Genomic DNA, 19,510 nt, shown 5'->3' with positions numbered 1-19,510 from the left:
AGTAACGGCCTAACGAGTAGGGGTGAACACGGTGTGGTTTGAGTACCAAACCAAACCAAACCGCAAAATACGGTTTGGTCAATTTTTCAAATCATAGTAGTATCCAAACCAAATCGTAATAATATGGTTTGGTGCGGTTTATAATGAGAAGACATTTTTAAATAATATTTTATCAATTTATAATAAAATTTAAATAATTAGCCCAAACGGATTAAATTGTATTACAAATTTACAATAAAAATAACAATCAAGTGCTAACACATAATAAAAATAACAATTAATTGATCATCATAATACATTATTATACATATACCCTATGTTGTATTATGATTTTATTATTATTAATTTATATTTTAAATTTTTTTAATATATAATAATTTTTTTAATTTATTTAAAAATTATATAAACATTAAAATACGGTTTACTGGTTTACGGTTTGGTTTGGTTTATAATTTTTGAAAAACCAAGCAAAACTGTAAACTGTATTTACAAAAAATCCTAAACCAAACCGTATTTTTATAAACCGAAAACCAAACCAAACCACTAAAATGAAGTTTGGCCCGATTTGATTACGGTTCAGACTAAACTGCGTACAACCCTACTAACGAGTATCCGGTACCCTAACCGTATCGACTAATCGAGATACTCATATACCCAAATCCGGTTCGGGTCCCATAGTCTTTTCCTCAACCCTCATCCCTAGAAAGCGGAAACCAAAACTTTCCCGCTATTTTTACCCTTTTCCAATCTCTTGAGACGACTCTTGGCGCCAAACTCCATTTACCATTTTCTTCTCCACCACACTACGCAGCACACACCAGTAGAGAGAGAAAGTTAGAGAGAGAAAGAGTAGGAAAACCATGGAAATCATGAGACCTCAGAAGAAAACTTCCACCGACGACGTCGCCGTCGTTTCCACCATCCCTCTCTACCGCACTCCTCCTGTACTCGAAGTTCGCCTTGAAGATTTCGAACTCTTCGCCATTGATCGTCTCCGAGGTTTCTCTCCTAGTCTTCCTGTGGATTCTTCGTTTCAGAACTTCAATTTTACTATAATTTCGGAAAATTAGGGTTTCTACAACGTGTTGCTTATTGTTTTTTTTTTGTTTTTGGGTTGTGTAATGATAGTGCTGAAAGGAATTTCCGACGAACTTTATCGCGGAAAAAAGCCTGATGAAATTGAAGAGCCGGTAAACATTTTGCTAATTGTAGATAGTTAATGTAATTGAATTCTTATTAAATTTGTTGCATCTTCAATTTTCTTTGATTATTACTTCCATATCTGTTTTAGGTTTAAGTTCAGGCTGATTTGATTAATTAATTTGACAAATTAGGTGAAGAATTTGTTGAAAACACACATGGGACATCCACAAGCTTCCGAGACAATTAACAAGGACATCATCTCTCACTTTGTAATCCGTCTAGTCTATTGTAGATCGTAATAATTCTCTTACATGCTTGTATATCCTCTATTATTTGGGTTTTTTTTTTTTTTTTTTTACTATTGTTTATTTTGTATTGTTGTCATTTGTTGTGTTATTTTGCTTTAGCTAATAATTTTTCTCCAAACAATTGGTTAATTCTAGGGAGGAATTAAGAAAGTGGTTCTTGTCAATGGAAACAACTCTATTTCGTTACCGATATAAGCTTGCGAGCTTCGATGATCAGGTATATATAATAGTATTTTGCAGTTTAAGCTTTTAACCGTATTCAATAAATATCAGCTTCACAGCAATATAATTTCAAATTCATTTGTATGTAGAAAGCGATACTAGCGGAGTTTGATCTTCCCTACAAAGCAGTTAGCAATGCAGAACTCGAGGTGATTAATGTTTATTTAGTCTTATTTTGAAAACGGCTATGTAATCTTTAACTATATGTGAGTGATTATTGTAAGATATTAGTGCTGATTTTTTTACTGTAATGTAATATTAGAGTATGAAGGAGAAGCTAACACAAGTTGCACGATCCCTTGGGCAGCCTTTGACCAGCGGTATGAATTTATTAAGTTTTAGATGCATTTTGATGTTATTTTATGAAAGTCTTTTTAATGATTGAATCTATTAACTATGTATTAAAGGTCGTTCGTCTCACCTATTTTACAGGAAGTTTTTTATGAGATGATGTTTTCCTCTTTTCTCCATTTGACTCTATTTTATAGTTGCATGTTTATGCTGCAATGCAATCTTATTGTTGTTACTTCGTTTGTTTTGCAGCCGATACCGTATTTTACAAGGTAAGCTCAATGCTCTTGTATTGTATTATCTTCCTTCTTCTAAAAGCAAGTTTTCCTAGCAAAGAATCATTTCTAAATACCTTTTCTACTGATGGAGATGTAATATTGGCATGGGTTGAAAGAAATACAGCTCAGAACATTGTTCTCCTGGTTGTGCTACATTCATCTTTTTGACTTTTTTCTGTTGCTTGTTGAACACGAGAAATTGACTGATGCTCAGAATACTAAGTGCTGTTCTATGTAGCATTTCCCGTGTTTTTTGCTAACTACATATGCTAAATCAAGGTACCATTTGAAGAAGTTCCTGAACTTGTGGCTGGACGCAGAGTGTACATCCATAAAGGGCATGCCTATGTTGCTATGAATCAGGTGAGATAGTGGTGATTAGCTGGCTTATTTATTTATTACTGTTTTTAGTGGTCTTAATTCATGTACTATAGTTGAGCTGATCCATATCTGTCTTTTAGGTTGTTTCTCTTGTTGTCACACAATTTCGCAGCAATCTATCAAAAGACCTTATACTTGCAAATAGGTTAGTTGGTTGATTCTTGTCTTTGAACTCTTCTTTAACGTTGTTCTAATAGCCAGATTTAGGAGGGAAAATATTAAACTTTTTTGCTATACTTTTCTTGTTTCAGTCTGAATTTTATGGTTTGTTGATATAATATATAGCACATAAATGTTAGCTGTAACTTGTTTTACTTGCCTACTTGGTGATCTAATCTTGAAACCCAAATGTTGGATTTCAATCAAGGAAGTCTTCAAGTCATTACCTACTAATTGATTGGAAAATTTTAATGGTAAAAACTATAAGCGACCCTTAACAAAATGCCCTTCATGCTTGGGAACAATGTCCATTGGTACTGTTTAAGTCTTTCTACCCTTAAATTATGTCTAAAGTGGAACAAGACGTTTTTCTAGCTGGCAGCGTCCTTGGTACAACATTTTGTAAAAGCAGAATTAAATAAAGTGCATCTATCTGACGGTGAGTAAATAGGTGATTCACGTTTTCTTGGGCATTATGGGCTGCAACACTCCTGCATTGAACTCATGTACTTAGGACTCGTAAAGTCGTATACATACTGTGTCCACAAGAACATCACGAGTCAAAGTGAACTCACTACAAGTTTAGAGTGGATAGAGATTGATCTTGTGGAATTGAGACCAGCCGCAAGCTGTACATCTAAAACTCCACAATTAGTGTAGGTCTTAGGTTTCAGGTTTCAGGCTCATTTATTTTAGGAAATGAAAAGCATGTGTTTGTTCTGCAATTATGTATTTAGGAAATTTGTCTTTCTAGACTGGAAACTTAGACATCTATATGAGTTTTGTCTCTCTTCATGTTTTTAGTTTTTTTTTGTTTTTTTTTTGTGAGTGGGAAGTTTCAGTATTTTCTCAGAATCTGATCTCAATAAGAAAAGAGTTGCAACACTGAATTTGCTCCTTAATTCCTGTGATTTTACTACAGAAAATGGACCTCTATGATCAGCGAAAAGGAGAAGAATAGGTTGACTCCGGTAAGTAGCAGAGCATGTGCTAAAGAATCTTGAGTTTGTCAGTTATTGATCTTTGTGCTTATTGTCTTGGCAGATTGTTGAATCTCTCAGCACAAGCTACCTTGGTCCTGACTATTCTGAGGTATAATCTCTTTTACTAAAGTTGCACAACTGTAGCTTCTTGAAATCAAAATTTGAGTGTCTTGTCGCTTGTGCAGGCAAAGAAGTTTGCAGAGATATCACTGAAAGACATTGATCAAGTAGCAAATAGTTCATTTCCCCTCTGCATGCGCCACCTATTTGAAAAGGTCGAAAATTATACTGTCTAATCAGCTAGTTACTTATATTGTACAAAATTATTCTCTAATTGTCATTTTCATCAGATATTACACTGCTCTCTTGTTTGACAATATTCACTTATGTTTTGGCCAGCTAAGGGAAGACCATCACCTTAAGTATGGAGGCAGGATGCAATTAGGTCTATTTCTCAAGGTATGCATTTTCTGAAATAAACCTCTTTTACATTTTCCCAACCTTTTCTTGTTGAAGATCATGAAATCAAATGTCATTCTCTCAGAACCCTTTCTGCACCTAAAATTAATGTTACTTTTTTGCATAAAGCATTCTGTCCTATACTCCTATAGGTCTTGTGCTTTGGTGATGTAACATCTTTACTTGCACTTAAAAATGAGTTAAGATTTCCCAACTGAGGGATGTTTTAATTATGGTTACTTATGCTTGTACTAGTGTTGTTTATAGTTGACAAAGGTTTTTTTTACTTGCACTTAATGTATCAACAAATTTGTTTGGAATTTTCCGTTTATCATGTGATTTTGGTAAGACACATCAAGTATTTATTTTCTTTGCTGCAGGGTGTAGGATTAACGTTGGATGATGCTCTTGTCTTTTGGAAATCTGAGTTCTCCAAGAAGGTAATGGCTTCAATATCAACAACTGATTCCTGAAACTTTGGGTAGCAGATGTAGGATTGCTGTGCTATGAATCTTTTTGAGTAGGTTGCATTTCTGTATGATAAGTGTTGCTGTTTGATCTGTCTTTGCTAGGTTGGTGCTGAGAGATTTGACAAAGAGTATGCTTACAGCATTCGCCACAGCTATGGAAAAGAAGGCAAGAGAGTGGTAAGCTATCTATATGCACCTTTTCCCTAAAGAGAGGAATGATTCTCATTTACAATTTCATCATCATTGAGTTCTTGGATGTTGTGTTTTCAGGATTATACACCTTACTCTTGTCAGAAGGTCATCTCAAGCACTCCTGGTGTTGGAGATCACCATGGTTGTCCTTATCGGCATTTCAGGTAAGGTCACTTAGTAATAAAATATTGATTGACTTAGTTATGTCTAAACAGTCACCTTTTGTAGAGATTAGACTCATCACTCAGGTTTCTATTCTGTTAGTTATGGGAATCTTTTCATTACTTATGGGAAGCTATTTTGACATTTTTTTTTTTTTTTTTTTATTTAAAACCATCAAATTTATAATATGTGAAAGCTGGTATTCACCATTTCTTAATTCATCTGAAATATTCTATCCTTAGTTTAAAAGTCTGTATTCTGCCATAGGGACTTGTTTCTTGCAGTTGTAAACATTAATGCAAGGTTCATGATAATTGCAGTAGGGTTACTTGTTTACCATATCATGTGGCAGAGGCTTTGCTTTTGACATGTAATTTAGCCTTTATATGATGTGTTATTTACTTTGGCAGCGAGGACAACCTTAGAGCCGCACTTAGTAAAATGGGAGTGAGTAGTCGGGCAATGACTGATGTTATGGACAAAGTCCAAAACAAACACTACCAGGTAAGGGATAGTGCATTAACTGTTGATTCCATCAGGCACCTGGGGTTGTTAATCATCTGAAAATGGTAATGCGTGCACAGATAGCTTGCACCTTAACATTTGAAGCTATTCACGGTTCGTCCTGTGATGCTGGAATCAACCATCCAAACCAGTACTTCAGTGAAAGCCAAAAGATTTTGCAATCAAAGGTATGCCATTATTTTTTCTGATAATTTTATTCTGCAAATTTGAAAACCTTATCATATTATTTGCTTCCGATATAAGCCTAGAAATGATTTCTAGGAATTTCGAATCTCATACATGAAACATGACTGTTGATCCATATCTAGCCATAGCTGATATTGGGTTGAAATCCCCAAATGCAGCTATTTGTCTTTATGCCTGAATTTTCATTTTTAAAAAGCTTAAATTATGTAAATAGTGAAATATATATGCAAAATAATTTCTTATCTATGTTGATAATAATAAAGCAATTAAAAGAATAATTCAGCATATGATAAAGTCGAGCTTAGAGAACATGTGTATAGCAAGATATACCTCATAAGGCCAAACCTTTATTACTAGGTCACGTTAGCTTGGTGAGAACTTGGCAATTATATTTAGATATCATTGAAGTTTAATCCTATTTGTAAAATTTGGTGCAATGTATCCGTACAAGATTGCAATATTTGCTTAACAGGAAACAGAATAAGGGAGAGAATCTAGCCTGCTATGTAATGAGAAGTAAAGACCTACATGTTAGCATCTCACTACTGATAGCATGGCTTGGGACTCAGTATTTATCTAAAATATAGAATATATACAGTGACTTTTATTCATTAATTGAAGTGAAGTTTCTTGTGGTGTGGTTTGAATCCAGTCAATCCACTTATACCTTTATCATTGAGGCTTTGAAGGTTGGTTAGTTGCTTTTTTTGTCCTTATTATAAATTCTTTTTGGAAAATGGTTGAATAATTAAGTATGTTCAGATCCCACGGAAACAAAATTTTTGTCTTCATTTGCTTTTTCGGCATTGATGATTGATTATAGGTGCATTTGCATTTCTTTTTATGCAGAACAATTCTTCTGTATGAAGATCCTTATATTTAGGGCTTTGGCGTCAAGATTGACCTTTGTTATTGCTTTTTCCTTCAGGTATGAGTATGACTGTATTGTGTTGTGTGGGGTTTTGGCCTAATAGTTTCCAATGAACAACTTAATATTGAAAACTGTTAAAATGCATATTACTTTGGAAGTTTTGTTTTACCTGGTAGACTGAAACTATACTTTTAAGTTACAGGTTTCTTTTGTTCCTGTGGCACTATCATGTTGTGTTATGTCAGTGAGGATATATAAGTCGGTCAATTGGTTAAAAGTTAAAACCTGCAAATTGTTCTATTTGGGTATCTGTAAAATTTACAGTGCGTCTGTTTCAATCTGTGGAGTCCCATATTATTTTTTTAAGAGCAAGTCAGCTATCACCATCTAGTGAATGAGCTGGGGCTCAAGAGAGAATTACTTTATTTATTTATATATAAATTTTTATTCTGATTATTGTCCTTCCAGGCAATTTAATCTCAGGATTCTCAACAAATAAGGGTCAAGTCCTGGATACCAGTACAGATAATGGATATTAGGGAAATCTAAAAACGAAGTTTTAAGAGTAAATATAGGAGTCGTCAAATATGGGCTAATGGATAACCTTATCTTGAGGCAATATCTCCTTGGTAGACTGACCATGTCAAACTGCATTGCAAATCTTGCAAATGGATACTGTCTGTGAATAAAGCAACAGGCATGGAACACTCTGTGGTCTAGGTGTATAGATCATAAAACTTCCAAATATGAGAATATCTTTTGAATTGAGAGTTGGACCTATTGAGATGGTAAACAATTCATTTTGGGTGACAAAATTAGCAAGCCAGATTAAGGTCTATAGAGAAGCTAATGAAGAAGTATCCAAAAATTTGAATGTGTGCTGTTGATAGTGCTGTTAAGATCCGTGAACTTTTAATTGGCGTAGAGATGGTTGATACATTGAGTGTGTTAGAAGATGATTCTGTAAAGGAGTCCTTTGGAGTATTTCAAAGCCACAAGAATTTGGTGAGGACTAAGGCAAAAGGGGCGCTAGAGCCTAGGTGCAAAGCACATGCATAAGACGTAATGTGCCTCTTTGTGCCCACAGTGCACTTCAACGAAAACGCTTTGCCCAGGCTTGCGCTTGGGCAGCAGCTAGGCGCACTTTACTAATAGTGCTATGGAGACCTCCAAAAATGACGCGTGGTTAGTTGATAGTAGATGCAGTAATCACATGACAAACTCTTTATGCATCAGTGAGAACTGAGAAGGCGTATAAAGATGGGCAATGGTGTTTATGTTAAATTAGGTATCGCAGGCATCCTTGTCATTAAATCTTGGAAGGCACAAGGTGATGTTCTATGTGTGCCGGAGCATGATAAGAACATGTTGGGTGTTTCCTGATGATATAGAATCACATATCCCTGATCTATGGCATTATCAAGCCCATTGTACTCATAAAGCCAATGTATCTGTCACAAGGTTGGGCCGTAGGAATGCCTTAGTCTTCTGCATTTTGTCCAACATTTGGAAGATCTTATGGCCTAATGTGAGCAAAAGAAAAAGTTTTTTGGAGCCTTATGCAAGATGGGCAAATCTTTACCGTTGGTAGTACTGTAGTAATAATAGCACTTCCAAATAGAATACAACTACTAGCTCTCAATCATGATTGTTCTCCGTTTTGCATTGAATGTCTTATTATCTAAGTCTTTTTCATGGCCATTATTAATTTCTCAATGCCCTTGGAAAGTATTCATAGGCTTTGTACAGAACTATTCTCCAAGCATGTTTATTGGGAGTAATGGAGCACAGGGGTGTGGTTGGCTAGCTTTCAACGTAGCTACAATTCTTAGTTTTAGGATCTAAATTAAATTTTAAAAATTATTTTCTATGATTTTTTTTTTTTTGATGTATTTTTCTTTAGAGGATCAATTCCTATATTTAGTATTAGTGCCTTACTTTTTGGCTCATCAGAACTTCAGAAGTCCTGATTTATAGGTTGTTTCTATAGAAACAGCCTGTTTGCTCTCCCTTCCCTCTGTTGTTTGCTTATGTCTGTGTTACTGTATTATGTGGCTTTTGGCATTAATTTAGGGCACTGTTTGGATGGTGGAGAACCCGTGCATTTAACACACACAGAGGGTAAAATTTTAATCTATTTTGGTTTTATAATATTACAATCGTGACCATGATTACCAGTACCTAAGGTTGGATCAGGTTCAGATATATAATATTATTCATTCAAAATTCGTATAAAACAAATCAAATCACGTTTTTTTGTAAATCAAATCACGTTGTTTTGTGTGTATACTTTGTGTTTCTTACGGCCTCGTGAAACTTTCTGCTCCATGTGTTACTACCTCTCTGAAATTGTAGAACTGATTGTTATAAAACCCTGATGCCTTTCAAATATTAAAACTTGAGTTGGAAAAAAGGTTGGGGGGATTAGAATTTAGAAATAATGTATGGATAAAATCGTGGATGATATAGTTGAACTGAAAGTACTAGTTTATAGATTAAGCTTTATTCTAGTTACTGCTTTCATAACTTTGAACTGTTGAATCGCCTTTTCAGGTGAGCATATTGGTCTGCTGGAATCATGCTTTTCGACGTGGTCCTGACGACATCTTCTGTCTTGTATTTTTGGTAAGTTTACGTGTGCGAAGCAAGGGAAATGCCTTCACTGAGTTATGTACTTAATATAGTTTATCGAAGGATTATAATATGCAAAAGGCAATGAGAATGACGGCACTTAATCAGTGCCTTTAGGATGTAAAATATTAGTATCAGTTATAATTATATACCAACTTTAATGTCCATAATCATCTTTTCCATTTGTTTTATGTGAATTTTGAAAGTTCCCCTAAGACTGGAGGAATTTTTTTTGCTTTCTTTTTTTCATTTTTATATAATTAGTTCCATGCTCTACAAACACGACTACAGAAGGATGCAAACAGTGCTGCATTGCCCCTTCGTCAACATGTAAGTTGTTGATTCGCTTATTGTCTAACTAATGCTGTTTTTTTTATACAAGTAATTCCTTTTCTGTATGATCCTGTATTTAAGCTGCTGCAGCTCAGTTTTCGTATCACTTTGCGAACCTTTATTTTGAGACTTCATGTGCATTACATTATGTGATATGGCCTTTTAAGTTCCATTTTTTTTAACCAGCATGCGGGCAAAAAGTTTGGTAAATATTTAAATAAAGTTGCCTCTTATGAAATTAAAAGGACAGCTTCAGAATCAGAAGTAAAATTCTGAGCTGAATGCATTTTGTGACTTTCAACCATGAACTGAACACACTATACATTTATTAATAGTATAGTTCTGAGCTGAATAAGTGTAGGAGTAACTGGAAATAATATAAGTGGTTTTGGTTTATTATTATTATTAGTGTTAGTGTTAGTATAAGTATTAGTATTTAGTATTTAGTATTTGTATTTTGTATTTGTAGTCAGCATGGCATATTCGTTGAGCGTGGGACAATAAAACGTCGTTGATTTATTTACAATTTTGCCGCAAATCAAGTAGATAATCTTGTATTTTCTCTATAAAAAGTATACTAATTTATATAATTACCCTTCTATCCTTCAAATTCCATATTTTTCTTTTCTTATTCGCTTTTTAATACCGTGTGCTAAAAGCGAATAATACTTTAATTTGAGATGGATAGAGTATTTGAAAAGTGTCACATTTAAATTAAATCTAAAATGTGAAGAGAAATTATTTAGTTAGGATTGAAGCTATATCCATGATCATGGATACCAACAAAATGTGGCTTATTTAGTGAGTTTCTTAGCTCAAATCTTAAAAGTTTGGGGTTTGGATTTTATTAAGTGAGGGTGCTTTGTGGTAGGGATTTCCTTACCCTTTTCTCTATCCTCAAGTGCTTGGCCCACAAATACTAGACTAAAAAAATCATGAGGGTTTGAGGTTTGATTAGGTTTTTTGGGAAATTGATTTTGGCATACCCTTAATTGATTTTGGAACACCCTTATGTGAGAAGAGCATAGAAAACTGTGCTCTCACATTGAGGTGTGCCAAAATCAATTTTGGTGTGCCAAAATTATTTCCCGGTTTTTTGTTACAAAAACAAAATAATAAAATAAAAAAATAAATAAAAATAATCCATGATCATTGAATAAATCATGTCTTCATCATTTGTCATTTGTGAACTTTTGCATCTTTTCTTCAAATGTGAGTTCATACCTTACCCTTTACGCTGAAACATCTTAACACCACCAAAAACCTATATACGTCTCTTAGTAAAGGAGGTTAGAACTAGGGTGTTGCTAAGAAGCTATTGTCAATAAATTGATCTTCGCTCCCTCCACATACCCAGGGCTAATGAGGTTTATCGAATAGGTAGCCTTGTTGTGCTTAGCTTTGATACAACTTGTTAGGATTTGGCCTAGGAAGATATAAGGCGGTGAGGTAAACTCTGCTACCATTAAGGCATTAACTCAAGTGATATTCCATCCCTAAAAGTATTGACAGTATGAGGAATAATCTACTTTCTTTTTTTTTTTTTTTTTTTTTTTTCTTTGAAGGAGGAATAATCTACTTATTAGGTTATAAATTGGAATATGCTATATATAAGGAAGTATATTTAATGTTTATTTGTAATCATAAGGGCTACTTATAGCATTACCCGTATAAATAAACTAGTCATTAAATTTATTTGACACGTGGGATACTATCAAATTTATCTCACAACTACAAATTTATTTCTTCAAAATAAAGAAATGAAAGAAAATAGAATACTCTAACAAGACTGCATAACAGTTGGCTATCAAAATGAGCATACTCGTAATAGTTTTCTTAGATATACAAACATTGTACAAGGTAACATTTTTATTCTCATTTATTCAATTCAGATACTTTCTTTACATTAAAACAATTTTTATCATGTATAGATAAATAAATTTTGAATAAATGAATATGCGTTGATATTTGACTGTCCAAGTTTTCCGTACTTGGCTGGTTTATTTGCCGTTTTAGTTTTGGTTCAATGTGAGTGGAAAAGAAGAGGGGTTTGTGGGTTGGTGTGAAAGCATAAAAGTATTGATTCATACAATGTATGTACCATTATTAAGGGTGAAATTTGCAAATTAGGATGTTGACAAGATGCTTGACTTGGTTGTTTTCACCGTCGCGACCATCGCGCCTAAATACTAAGGTGGTAAAATCCGACATATTTAAGAAAATGGAATTTTATTCAAAGTCCAACCGTCCTAGTTTTAGCGAGGCTTACTAATTTAGGTATTTGGTCTCCACAATGTGCCTAAATATTGTGTGGTTGGTTTAGAAGATTTCTATGGCTTAACTTAGGACTGTCAAACGAGTCGTATCGTGTCGGGTTTGTGTTTGTGTCAATATTAAATGGGTTGATAAACCCTTAATCCAAACCTAACCCATTTATTAAACGAGTTGAAAAACCTTGACCCAAACCTAACACGCTTATTAAATGGGTTATCCTGGTAATCTTTTACCCACTTACTTTATTAATTCATGCAAGACGTTATATAGTTTATACATAATAAACTAATTAATTTTCATATTCAAAATTAAATAAGACATTTTATTTTAAATTTTTTTTAAGAATGAATAGAAGGTCTGGGTGAAGGAAAAGTTGTGTAATAATTGAGGGTGGGTGACTTACGGTAAGTCTAGAACTCTAGACTATAGAAGACTTTAAAGTGAAAGAGTAGTAAATTTTGTCCGCCTAAACTAAAAATTTTGCCCGCTAAAAGTTTTTACTGATATATTCTACCCAATTATGTAGTTAGGAGGGTTAGTAAGATTGACATTAAAAAATTCAATTATTTTGACTACTTCAATAGACAAGTTAAGTATGTCAGATTCACATTAACGGGGTGACGTTCAACCTATTAATATAATCGGGTTATGCGTATAGGTTTCGAGTTGAAAATTTCAACCCAAACCTAACCCGTTTAAATTTCGTGTCGGGTTTGTGTCGACCCAATTATTAAACGGGTTGAGAATTCTTGACCCAAACAAGCTTATTTCGTGTTGGGTTATCGTGTCGTTTCAACTTTTGACAGCTCTAGCTTTACTGCTTTGAGTGGATGATCTAAAAAATGTGCTCTCTTGCTCTTTTGCCTTTTTTTTAAGCAATATAATTATTAATACTATGTGTATAATACAAGTACTATGTTTTTTTTTCTTCAAAAACCTATCCCACTTATTTATCCTTTTTTTTCGGATTTTTCTAAATAAACAGAGTACAATATAAGTATGTATTTAAGGTATTTTATTGGTTTTATTAGAAATCTTTTTAATCGAACTGTTTGGATAAAACTTCTACTTATACAATATACTACATATGTATTTCTAGGTTTTAAAGTTTACACACTTTGGGAAAATCATGTATCTCTAGTTTGATTGTTTTTATCGTATACAAATATATAATATTTGTTTATGTTTTTAAATTAATTCAAGTATTTATAAAGACATCCTCTCAAGAGCGTAAGTTTATTATGTGATTATTGTTTGGGTCACATTTGGAGCTTGTTCCAAAATCACGAGAATGATCAAGTAGTTTTTGTTGTTTTTCAAGCATGTTTTTTTTTTGACAAGCATTTTTCAAGCATGTTTGGTTTTGATTTGTATGACAATTGATGACAAACGAATGGTCTACGAAAAGCCACGAGAATAAGCCGAACAACATAGAGAATTTCTAGGTTTTTACGTGTAAAGCACAATAAAACTGCTACTCTTAGATCCCAATTCATGCAGCCAGTCATTAGGCAAGGCAAATTGTGAGGATTTGAATGATGGGTGGCCTAAAGATGATAACGAAGAAACATAAAAGTGTGAAGATAGTAACAATTGAAAAGACGGGGCATTCAATTATTTTAATTCATTGAGCTCACACTTTTGAGTGAGGTAAGGCCAGCTAGAAATACAATGGGGTTGGGAACTTGGGACCCATTTAAATAAGGGGTTGTTAAACAACGCTCTCATTTTACAAGGTACCGCTCGTATTTTAATACGAACTTTCGTATTTACTCCTTGTAAATAAACACTCACGACACTCATTTCTCATTCTGAAGTCACAAATTTACAACTCTCTCGTAACTTCACTCTCATTTCATCTCTCTAAAATTTAAAAAAAAAAACAAAATTAAGTAAAATCATAAAAATAAAAAAATAATAAAAAAAAAAAAAGCCACAACATTGATCACAACAACAATAAAAATACTAATATTAATTTCTCAATTAATCGCAAAATTAATAATAATCATAATAAAAATTATAATAATAATAATAATGCAAAGATTACAATAATAAATTTGATTAATTAATCAATTCACAAAAAAAAAAAAAAAAAAATTACATCTGCCCAATAAATTCCCTGATCCGCTTAAAATTTCCGGACCCTAATTATTTAGGCGGATGTTTTATTTCAAAATTTTTTTAAAAAAAGTACGACAACTTACAGAATCCTCTGACGAAGCCTTCGATGTCTGAACTTTGTTGTTGTCGTCATCCATCGTCCTAAACCCGTCGCTAACGCTTAATACCATTTTTTTTTAACCTCGGATTTTTGGTGGTAGATCAAATGTGGTGGGGTCAGATGTGCTGGTGTCGGGAATTTTTTTTACCACGTGGTAGTAAGTGGAGGGGTCGGTAATGATATAATACTATTATATATTTATGTACTACAACTTACACAAATGGCAATATCGTCCTTCCATGTCAAAAAAGGAGCGATGTCCTGTAAAATGGGAGCGTTGTTTAGCAGTTCACTTAAATAATGAGTTGCAAATTCCATTTCAAAATACCAAGTAGCTCATCCATGTTCAAAGAAATTTTTTATACTTCCTCCGTATTTTAATAAGTGTTATACTTCTTTTTTTGGTCAAAAATTACATTTTAATATCATATTTCTCTTGTCTCCACTCAAACCTACTAGTATTTTTTTTATTATTTCTTTCTTCACACATTCATTACTTTTCAATAAATTATTAACCTCATTATTTTTCTTTTACAATTTTTTAATACTCCAACTACCCCACTTACCTCTTATTTTATATAAGTCAATTAAATTACTTAAAATTATGTGTCGGTCAAAGTGTAACACTTATTAAAATACGGAGTGAGTATCCCTCCGTCTTTATTTTTTTGCCCTATGGTCAAAATTTGGGTCAAAGTTTGAAAACAGAGACTATAAATCCTCGCTACTCTACAAAATGTAACATTGTCATGTGGGATCTTGTTTGATTCGTCTCTATGTATATTTAATTAATATCAACTTTTTATAATATTTACGCATATGAAAATGAAAATATAAACGTTTTAACAAGTGTCTTGGAGACCGTGATAAGTCAAATGGGGCAAAAATAAAAGAATAGAGGGAGTACTAGTAATTGTGAGATATAAAAAATCCGATAAGCATCCGCCAACAAAATTTGTTAGTTTTTCTATACAATATAATACTCCGTTTTATATATGTAGTTAAGTAAAAGTATATACTACCTTCGTTTTATAATAGGCTGTATTGTCTATGTATAAGTCATATTATACATGTAGTTAAGTAAAAGTATATACTACATCCGTTTTATAATAGGTTGTATTGTATATGTATAGGTCGTATTGTATATGTAAGTAAAAATGTCTAATCGTTACAAATAATATGAAATAGATGTAGTATATGTTATAGAATTGGCTTTTATGTGATTTGGGTTGTTTATGTGTGTGATATACAATAATTTGTTGGGTGTCCATATTCATTTCTTCTTAAGATAAGCATTACTCGTTTAAGACATTTTTCATTATCAAATATGGAGTTTGTGAAGTCTTTTTCCTTCTCTTTTAGTAAAAGGAGATTAAGAATTAAGACAAGTGTGCTAGCTTTAATTTCTATAAATAGTATTGGAAGCTTTTAATGGAAGCAACCGTGTAGATGATCTAGACAGAGTATTTAATTTTCATTTTGCCATATTCGAGAGTAATGGCAGTGCATGATTGAAGGATTTTTGAGGATTAGGCATATTTTAAATCTACTCAATCACGGATTATGTCATGAAATGCAGCAAACGTTGAAAAAGTCTATGCATAAATGTCGAAGATTTTTGCCCCTTTGAAAACAATTTGAGGTATTCTATAATTTTTTTTAAGTGAAACATTTCTCATATGTATACCGATGCAAAATTATAATATCTTTAATTATCAATAAGTAAAAGTTATAACAATTAAATATTAATAATTTATTCATTGAAATGATTTCAACAAGTACCCACATGAATATGTTTTTTCTTATGTATAAACAACTGACTAATTAGTAGATTAGGTCAATAGTATAAAAAGACAAAATGTTTAACTTAAAAAAATACAAAAGGAGTAGTAGCTACTCCATAAAATACTCTTTTTGTAGATTAGGGTTTTGCCTTTTACCCTTTTTGTCCTATTGAATTAGTTTTAAAAATTGATCAATAAAAAAAAATAAAAAAAAATTATCCAACTTGAAATGCTAATTCGATTTTTGGATTAAATTAGATCCAATATTGGATAATTGGATTTAGTAATCCGAATATTGGACCGGATTAAGTTTTGAACTACTCTCTCCGTCCCATATTATATTTCATGTTTTTCTATTTTGGAGACTCATAAAGTTGTACCATTATGCTCTTATTTTTGTAACTTTATTTATTAAACTTTCTAATTTACCCTTAAATTATCCACTTGCCTTAGTACTTTTTTCACCTTCTCTCTCTAACTTTTATCTATAATTGTACTTTTACCTTTTCCCTCATAAATTATCCACTTGCCTTATACTTTTGGTTAGCTTTTTTGCAGTTTTAGTTTTCATTTCTTAAATACCGTAAAAAAACACAAACAAGAATTATATATTAGGACGGAGGGAATACAAGTATCAATCCTCAATCTCATCAGGCTTAGCTTGAACTCAATTCCCCTATTTTGGTGATGTGAAATGGCCGACCCTTAGCTCAAAAATAACTCTGAATGATGAGTTTGCCCAATTATCACTTAGAAGCTTAGTTATTGCTTGTGTTTAGAATTTACGAAGTATTATGTAAAATGCAATGACAAATCTTGAAAATCTCTTTTTTTTTGAAGTTAATATCTTAGATTTTCAACCTTCAACGTTTAATTTTGTTTAAATTGTTTCCTTCTCAACATATGGACACTTCAACTAAACAATTGTTGATCTCGGTTGCCAAACATGGAAGGGTACTTAACTGCACCTGTCAATTCAGTGTTCATTCTTTTTCTACTATTAACCAGGCATGGGATTGATGAGACTCATGAACACTGTAGTTTTTTTTAGTAAACTAATTTACTCTTGAAATACAGTAGTAGTGAAGTAGGTGTGCAAAGTCCATTAAAAAAAATAAATAAAAATAAAAAAAAAACGAATTGCAAGTATATAGATTATTTGTTTCAAAAAAAAAAAAAAAGAATATAGATTATTCGAAATTTAAATACTTTGCTTATCGAATATTCAAGTAATTTTTAATTTTTGTTTAAAAAAACAGAACTTATTTACTACTCTAATATTTACAACTAGATAGAAGCTCGTGCGATGCACGGTTTTTTCTTTTAATTATTTGATTTATTTAATAATTTCAGACAAAATTACAAAAGTTTAATATAATTTTTTTTACTATAATTTATAATGAATTTATTAAATATAAATAAATTGTAAATATGATATTTTTTCCGTTATATAAAATCTTTAATGAAAATGATGAGTTTTTAATAATTTAAATTTACAATATTTCTTATTTAGATAGAATCACCAACCTCGTCCACAACTAACCTACTACATCAATGGATAAATTAAACCGTGAAATGTTAGCCAAACTGGAATTGATATAAATTAAATCTTCACATTTATATAAAATAAATCAATATATTACCAATAAATGAAAAATTGTTGCGATATAAAATCAAATCTATGCATTGGAATTTTTTCATCATCTCCAAAAATAACCAAAGCCATCCATATATTAAGTATACAACATCTAATCGTATACCATTACATAGACAAATAATCGTTAAGTATCCTAAATAAATACAATGTAATTAATAACTACAAATATAAATTTAACCATAAGACTTTATAAATTATCCGGACATTGATGACCTAAAACTAACACAAAATTCGTTTGATGAGGTTTTGTATTGATACGAAATTTTATTTGTGTCGTATGATGTGTTAGATCTGCATGTAAAAAAAACATTTAGAAAATAAAACATAAACATATAATCGTTGAGTATCCAAAATTAATACAATGTAAGTAATAATTAGAAATACTAATTTAAACATAGGATTTTAAAAATTAAGCTAAAAGTTACCCGATCATTGATGACCAAAAATTAACACAAAACTACTAACACAAAATTCGCTTGATGGGGTTTTTTATTGATGCGAAATTTTGTTTGTGTCGTATGATGTGTCAATTTATAATTAACGAAATTTTAATTTAATTATAATTAACAAAAAATTTGTATTTCTTATCATAAATACTATCAAAATTTATTTTATAACGATAGGTATCAAACTTTATTATAAGCGTTTATCATTTAAATATTTTTTAGTATATTTTTTTTTTTGGATTCCTTATACTCGTAGTATTGAATTAATAAATTTATCTTTTTCTATATTTTTACTTTATTTTTTTCATTAAAATAATTTAATTCGTGGGTTATAATCTATGTGGCATTAAAATTTTAGATATATCAAATCTAATTCGTTACTTTTGTCTAGGTGGCGACATAAATTTTTAATTCAAAAATAAAATACGAATCATTCTTTTTATTGGTCAAAATAAGTATATTTCTTATGTGACGCTCCGAATGCTCACCAAAAATGCCTACATTATTTATATATATTAGATTTACATTCATAATTATTTGAATCTTTGAGAGAAATTTATCCTATTCTATTAAAAAGAGTTGACTATACTATTGCAACAACTTTTATATATAGTCTGGTGTATATAATTTTTTTTTTAAATACTACTAGTATTGTTTAGGTACGTAATTTTTTTTTTTTTAATCCTGGCAATGGCGTAAGTATAATACTTTGTGCTCTCTCTGTTTTTTATTTTAAATTAACAACATTATAATAAAGACGAAATTTAGAGGGACACTTGGCAATATAATATAAAAAGTTTTCCCTCTAAAATTACTTACTAAAAAAAAACTAATTTTTTCATAAAAATAAGGTTTGTATCTAAATCATGATTTTGACTTTGTACAAAATCTAAAATTAACTTCTTTAAATATCGAATTGCCATCATAATTATTTAACAACTAAAGTTTGGATTATCTAAAAATGATCGAAAACTATCTTTTAAATTAAATGAATCAATCTTTTCATGTAATACAATACTTTTTCTAAAAACAATATAATAAGGAGATAAAATTGAACAAAATAGAAAAAAATAAAATTGGTGTATTCACTTATTGATTCAACGCGTTTTTTGTGTGATTGACCACATCGTATGGCCGAATAACATACACCAGAATACTGATCGGACAGCTCCTCACTGAGTAACCCTTGACCAAGTAACTCCTATCCGTCCCGAGTAACCCCTAACTGAGTAACCCTTGACCAAGTAACTCCTGACCAAGTAACCTCAGCCACACATTATGGCCAGTCACATACATATGAAACTTTGTGTTATTGATATCTAGTAAATGAAAAAAATATCAAAAAAATATGGTTTACTTTTATGTTCATAGGATACAATGTCGTCGTAAATAATTTTAGAAAAAAAATAAATAGATTTATTTCCAATACAGGCTAAATTTTTCTAAAAAAATAAATCAATAAATGTAAATTTAGTACTCGTATGTGCTATAGATTTAGGGTTTTTTTTTTATTTGGATTAATTAGAAATTAGGA

At 31.6% G+C, this 19,510-nt stretch overlaps 1 protein-coding gene across 1 annotated transcript; it reads left to right on the top strand.

Moving 5' to 3' along the window:
* Nucleotides 1-507: 507 nt before the first annotated feature.
* Nucleotides 508-9,795, top strand: LOC110711250 (probable DNA primase large subunit). Its single transcript, XM_021889631.1, has 20 exons — nt 508-999; nt 1,129-1,190; nt 1,335-1,438; nt 1,587-1,668; nt 1,763-1,822; nt 1,936-1,993; nt 2,217-2,236; nt 2,522-2,605; nt 2,704-2,768; nt 3,705-3,753; nt 3,827-3,874; nt 3,951-4,040; nt 4,165-4,224; nt 4,605-4,664; nt 4,797-4,871; nt 4,965-5,050; nt 5,459-5,552; nt 5,633-5,740; nt 6,609-6,687; nt 9,184-9,795. Exons 1-19 carry the CDS (start codon nt 861-863, stop codon nt 6,624-6,626), a joined length of 1,362 nt encoding a protein of 453 aa, XP_021745323.1. The 5' UTR covers nt 508-860; the 3' UTR covers nt 6,627-6,687; nt 9,184-9,795.
* The last annotated feature ends 9,715 nt before the right edge of the window (nt 9,796-19,510 follow it).

Source organism: Chenopodium quinoa, unplaced genomic scaffold (genome assembly GCF_001683475.1).
Source record: "Chenopodium quinoa cultivar QQ74 unplaced genomic scaffold, ASM168347v1, whole genome shotgun sequence".
In the NCBI taxonomy this organism is placed as follows: Eukaryota; Viridiplantae; Streptophyta; class Magnoliopsida; order Caryophyllales; family Amaranthaceae; genus Chenopodium; species Chenopodium quinoa.
The sequence above is the reverse complement of the archived record's forward strand: the minus strand, read 5'-3'. Positions and strand labels throughout refer to the sequence as shown.